General features: G+C 39.4%; 1 protein-coding gene across 4 annotated transcripts in view; it reads left to right on the forward strand.

Annotated features, from left to right (window-relative positions):
* The window catches only part of atp10d (ATPase phospholipid transporting 10D), a 49,827-nt gene extending 48,113 nt beyond the window's left edge, over nucleotides 1-1,714 (forward strand). For all 4 annotated transcript variants that reach the window (XM_005477702.4, XM_025900854.1, XM_025900855.1 and 1 more), the window contains one exon: nucleotides 1,269-1,714. In XM_005477702.4, coding sequence (XP_005477759.1) covers nucleotides 1,269-1,452 — 184 coding nt within the window. In that variant the 3' untranslated portion in view covers nucleotides 1,453-1,714. The remainder of the gene's footprint in view (nucleotides 1-1,268) is intronic.
* Nucleotides 1,715-6,057: the final 4,343 nt, after the last annotated feature.

Below are 6,057 nucleotides of genomic sequence, written 5' to 3' on the forward strand. Positions count from 1 at the left end.
TAAGCCACTGAATCATGAGTTGTACTTAGTTTTTCACAGGAACACAAAACTTTTTTAATGTGACTTTTTATGATTAAAAACATACTTTACATAGTGTGTGTAGTAAGTAACATATGGTAAATGGACTGTTTCTTATATAGTGCTTTTCTACTCTGTCTGAGCACTCAAAGCACTTTATACAACTAATTCATTCACCCAATCACACCAGCACTTCTTCTAACAATTTAAGTGCTCTATCTAACATTCATACACAGTCACACTCCGATGGATGCATCGGAGGGCAACGTGGGGTTAGTATCTTGCCCAAGGATATTTGGCATGCAGACTGGAGCAGACTGGGATCGAACCACCGACCTTCTGGTTAGTGGCTGACCTGCTCTCTATTGCATATACTTCCACGCCCAGCTAACCAGTTGGATTTCACGGTTTGGGGGCTTCAGTAGGGGCTCAGCCCATTTACTCCGTCTAAGACAAACATATCATATCCTCCTCACTCACTAAGTCGGAGGGTAGGCTAAACTTCCCTTTGAACTGGAAGAAAACAAACGGCTGAATCAGGAGTTCATTCCAACAGTGGACCAGGAGTGGACTACCTCGAATGGCCTGGTCTATTTGTTTAAAGAGAAGAAGAAGTAAAAAAATGTCATATATTGTGCATATTTTGTTTGGAAGGGCCAAACTTCCTTCTTTTGGTCCGCATTTTGTGAAAAACCCAGAGGGGTTTTTTGGCGCGTGCGCGCGTGAGTGTGTGTGTGTGTGTGTGTGTGTGTGTGTGTGTGTGTTTGTTCTTAAAATTGACTGGAATGAAATGGTGATTGATAAAACTTAGAGTGGGTTTGTTTTATTTTCTCTTATCAGTGAGTGAAAGTACCTTAAGGTGAAGTGTTGTTGTGATGTGTTTTTTGTTGTCTTGAATATAGTTCTTTACTCACAAACTAATTGAGCTATTTTCAGTCAATGTGTAGGGTGTAAGGTTAGACATTACTTATTTGTAAGGCAACAAACCTGTAACAGCACCATCGTATATGTCAGGAGGGAGACTTGGCTGGCACTCCACAAGGAACAGCTTGCTTGTTAAAGTCTAAGCAAAATGTCACATGACATATTATTTTCTAAATTAGGACTTTTATCAGTAGAAGGCAGAGTCTAAACCGAGCCACTGCTTTAGAGTGAAGTCGTTAATAGAAAAAAGGTGAAATCAATGAAGTTTGAAAATGTCACGTGCAGCCACAGTTCTAGAGGACTGACTGATGTGCTCTTCTCTACAGGCTGTTTTTTCAAGCTTTACACAACACACTGCACCCATCTACAGTTTTGAAATCAGCTCACATGGATACAGTGGACTCTGAAAATTACCGCAGGAGAATGCAGCGCTGGAACATGACCCACTCCAAAACCAACAGGCTCTCGGCGGGCGCCGACAACCCTGGCCTGGAGCCCAGCTTAGCGTGAGAGCTGCTTTGGCCACCCTACGCACATGCAGAGAGTTGTACTTGATACCTCTACCGATGCACAATCTCCCCTGAGAAAAGTATACCTGAAACTGAAGAAACGGCTTCTGTTAATGTGCATTTAAGTGTATATCACAGCCAGAACTGAAGTTTTGGTTCAATATAAGATTTTGACTGCAAAGAACACTGAGTATAATTGGCTGCGTTTTGTATGAATGAGAAGTATGCATCTGTGATTTTATGAATAAATTATGTGAAAGTAATCCATCCATGTGATTCATTCAGTGTCTGTTCAAGAAAGATAATATAAAGATAAACATTTGGTGTGATTTTTAAACAAACACACTGGTGTCATGCTTGGAATGGGATTGAAGCTCACACACAGTTCATGTGTAAGCTGTGGGTGACGCGTTATCGTGTATCTCAGTTGGATTCTGATGAGATTTGGCAGATATCTGTGAGAATCCTGTGAACCTGTGCGGCACATCATTTGGCATAAGAAGTTAGTTGTGTAGGCAAAAAATGGCACCAAATTTTTCCATGGTCTGGAAAAATTACCAACGGCTGCTTCATTTGCAGCAAAGCATGAAGCATTTATCTGTCAAGACTTAATACTGGACCAGTCCTGGTATTTTCTTTTCTTATGATGCTCTAATCAGCATTCAACAAAGGCTCTTATTAACATCTGTACTTGAATGACAGTAAGACAAAGACTGAAGCTGATCAGTTTCTCAGGTTTGACTGATCAATATGCATCATAACTAAATTAGTAACTAACTGGCAAACCAGTGAGGATGAACACAAATTCAGCCAAAATCAGTATTTAAACATTTATTCCATTTTTTTGTCATAGCTTTCAGCTCCTTGTTTTTATGCTTTGGATTATGTTTGTAATGAATCCAACCAAGTTTTCATCTGTCCTGCAGTTTAAACAGAAGCCCTCATTTAATATCATCGTATTGATGTAAGTAATTGCTGTGCCACTATAGATACACAACCTGGAAACAAAAAAACTGATTGACATGTCTCAAAACCAAATGTTTTCAAAAAAATATTAAGGATTTTTATCATGAAGACTGTTGTCTGAACCATACTGAATTTAACCAGATATATATATGTATATATATATATACACACACACACACACACACACACACACACACACGAAACGAACAAACATAGTAACTGACATATAAAATGATACATAACTTATAAAAATAAAAAATAAAGCAAGCACACACAGAAGTCAAAATAAGACATACATAAAACAATTATTATATTAAATAAGATTAAAAGGCAGATACAGTTAAAATAAGCACTCTCCTCTTCACCTCTCCTGTGCACGTTGGCTGGATTCATGTATTTAAAGTTACCCTCCTTCACTACCTCTCACCTTCGCTGCTACACTTGTTTGCTTCTCATTCACACACATATATCCTGTCGTGCTTCTACGGACTCATTCCTCCTCTTTCATACCTCGACCTTGTCAGAGTGTCTTCCTGCTCCCAAATCTCGCTACAGATTACAATGTAGTCTGCAAGCATCAAGGAGACAGCCTGCCTATCACCTTTACAAAGAAGAGGGGCTCAGAGCCAATCGTTGATGTAATCCCACCTCCATCTGTCCCTCATACTGCACATCACACTGTCCCCACACATGTCCCTATGTCCACAAAGAAGCCAGTATCTCCTCTGTGAATGCAGCTATGCTCTCAAAGCTTAATCCTGCTCTCCTGAATCAGCTGACCTTTGGCTATGGCTTCTTTGTGCATGTGCACTTACGTTGATTTATGTGTGAGGATTGTGATTATGTTTTTTCACATGGAGAACTTTTTACATTAATATAATTCCACAGACATCGCTCTTCCTTGTGTTGTTGCTGCTAACCCTTCCCCCTGGAGTTCACAGATGACATGAACTGAGTATGCCTTTCCTGACCTGCTGTCCGTCTACACTAAGTGGTGCAAGACCAAAGCCAGGAAGATTATGAAGGATCTCTCCCATCCCAACAATGGACTCTTCTCACTGTTGAGGTCTGGTAAGTGCTTCCGCTCCCTTAAGGCCAAAACAGAAAGAATGAGGAGCTTCTTCCCTCAGTCCCTGAACCAGCTGTAGGAACCCGTCTCTCATTACTGTCCATCAGCAACTGTTACTCTGCACACTGTTTATTTACACACTTTTATAGTTTCTTAAGTTTGTTAAATTTACACATTCTATTTTTGCTTTTTTATTTATAAATTTTTTATTTATTTTTTTTTACCTTCAATTTTACTGTAAATTTCAAATTTTTAATTTGTAAATTATATAAATTTCTTGCTAGTTTAGTTTTATGTCTATGTTTAGTTTTTTATGGTCAGGCATTGCACAGCAACAAGCCTTTTACTGCATGTCGTACTATGTATGATTGTGTATGTGACAAATAAAATTTGAATTTGAATTTGAATGCCCATAAATCAATGACCTCCATTTCCACTGTGCTGTCAACTTTCAGAGCATCTCTGGTTTATCAGCCTCATCACAAAGGAAGAGGATGAAAGAGACACAATGAAGTGATAAATATGATAGATGTTGAATCAAACATTACAAACAGCATGTTGAAAAGAAACAGAGAGGAGAGAAAAGGGTCTGAACACAACAGAAAAGAGACAGAAAAGATGTCTGCAAGAGAAAAAATACAATCAGTGGAAAGATGAGCAGAATAGTCGAGAGAAGCCAGAGAGCCAAGAGAGTGGAATAATCCATGTGTTTCAGTATAATTTAAATCCATTAAAATATGTTAACAACAATATCACATAAAAATATTAATAATAATATTACGTTGTCATATTAGTAAATTAAAGTTACATTTGTAGAAATGCCACTTTTTGACTGGCCCAATTTTGCTGATTAGCTGTCCTATTTTATCTAAAAACAACTCAAAAATGTGGGATAGCTGATGTTTCAGTTGCTGTATGGCCTCAACAGATCAGAGCGACCTTCTGATATTCAAATTAGGCACCGAATGGGAAATGAAAAAAGGGACTTTGAAAGTGGCATGACTGTTGGTGCCATGCAGGCTGGTCTGAGTAGTTTAGAAACTACTGATCTGTCATTTTTCTGTGGTTTACATTGTAAAGAAAGAGAGAAAATATTCAGTTCGTGGCAGTTCTCTGGGCAAAAATGCTTAGTTGATGCTAAAGGATGGGGGAGAGTGGCCAGTTTGTTTCGAGCCCAAAGGAAGGCAACAGCTAACAAATATATGAATATATGAAATGAAAATATGCAGAAGAACATCTCTGAACATGCAGCCTGTTGAACCTTGAAGCACATGGAGCTCAGCTGGTGACCTGAACCAGCTAACTATGATTTATCAAAAAGGAAATCATAATCTTAAAGATAGAGGGGCCCGGAAGCTGAAAGCTCTGCTTCCCATTCTGCTTTTAAATACCGTAGAAACCTCAAGTAATCCTGCAAGAGCAAAGTGCTCTATTGGGTACTGTTGGGTCTGTGTTTCCACAAGCCCCGCTGGTTTAGAGACTTATTTGTCATGAAGAAAACAAGACAGTCAGCGATCGATCGATTTACTTGCAAGGGAGGCCTCGTCTGTGTCTACCACGAAAATGACCCCAAATCCGGCCTCCTCTCGCTGCCTTTTATTGGGAAAGCAGTTCACACAAAACACATCACAGCAAAGCAACGCCCACATGGTTCTAAGACAAGGCACTGTATGTATATGTGTGAACTTCTGTATGTATGTAAGAATGTGTGTGTGTGTGTGTGTCCTCCTGCTGGGCAGGAAGCTTACATCAAAAAGACCTTCACAAGGATGTGTCTGTAATAAAAGACTACAGCCCCCCACCCAGAGCCTCGAGAATCTGGGGGGAAGGACAGAAGAATTCCTTTCATCACAGAGTTAAAACAATGTAGAGATGGTAAGCCTAAAAATGACAACATTTAACAATTCACTCTAACAGGTACTATGATTTTTTTTACTATAAGATGGGACCTGATTATTCAAGACCTTGTATGTGATGACAAGGGTTTTAAATTCAATTCTGGATTTAACAGTTTTACTGGAGACTGGAGGAAGATAATGAAGAGGACGCTCTAATTGCTGTAATAGAATATTATGGTCAAGAGGCTGACGGCTGCACTGAGGTCTGCCAGGACAAGCACAGAGATGAGTCCACTGCCAGAGGCCATAACAAGATCATTTGTAACCTTGTTGGTTGGATTTTAGACTTTTTAACTGACAGATCTCAGTGTGTGAGAGTAAACATCTGTTTTTCCAATCAGCTGGTTCACCACAGCGTTGTTTTCTCTCTCCCCTACTGTATATTTTGTACACTAATGACTGTCGTAGTACACAGGTTAAAACGCATTTCATTAAATATGCAGATGACACAGTCATTGTAAGCGTCCTTCATGGTGAAGAGTATTCCCATGGGCCTGTTGTGACATGAGCCACTGGTGGATCATTATAAGTATTTGGGGGTTGTTCTTGACAAAGCTCTGTCCTTTGAGTCACATTTTGATGCTACAGTGAAAAAGGTCCAACAACAACTGTACTTTTTAAGGTGATTGAGAGTTTTTAACGTTTCATCTGAAATGATGACCCTTTTTATGAA

Source organism: Oreochromis niloticus, linkage group LG19, assembly GCF_001858045.2.
Source record: "Oreochromis niloticus isolate F11D_XX linkage group LG19, O_niloticus_UMD_NMBU, whole genome shotgun sequence".
NCBI lineage: Eukaryota > Metazoa > Chordata > Actinopteri > Cichliformes > Cichlidae > Oreochromis > Oreochromis niloticus.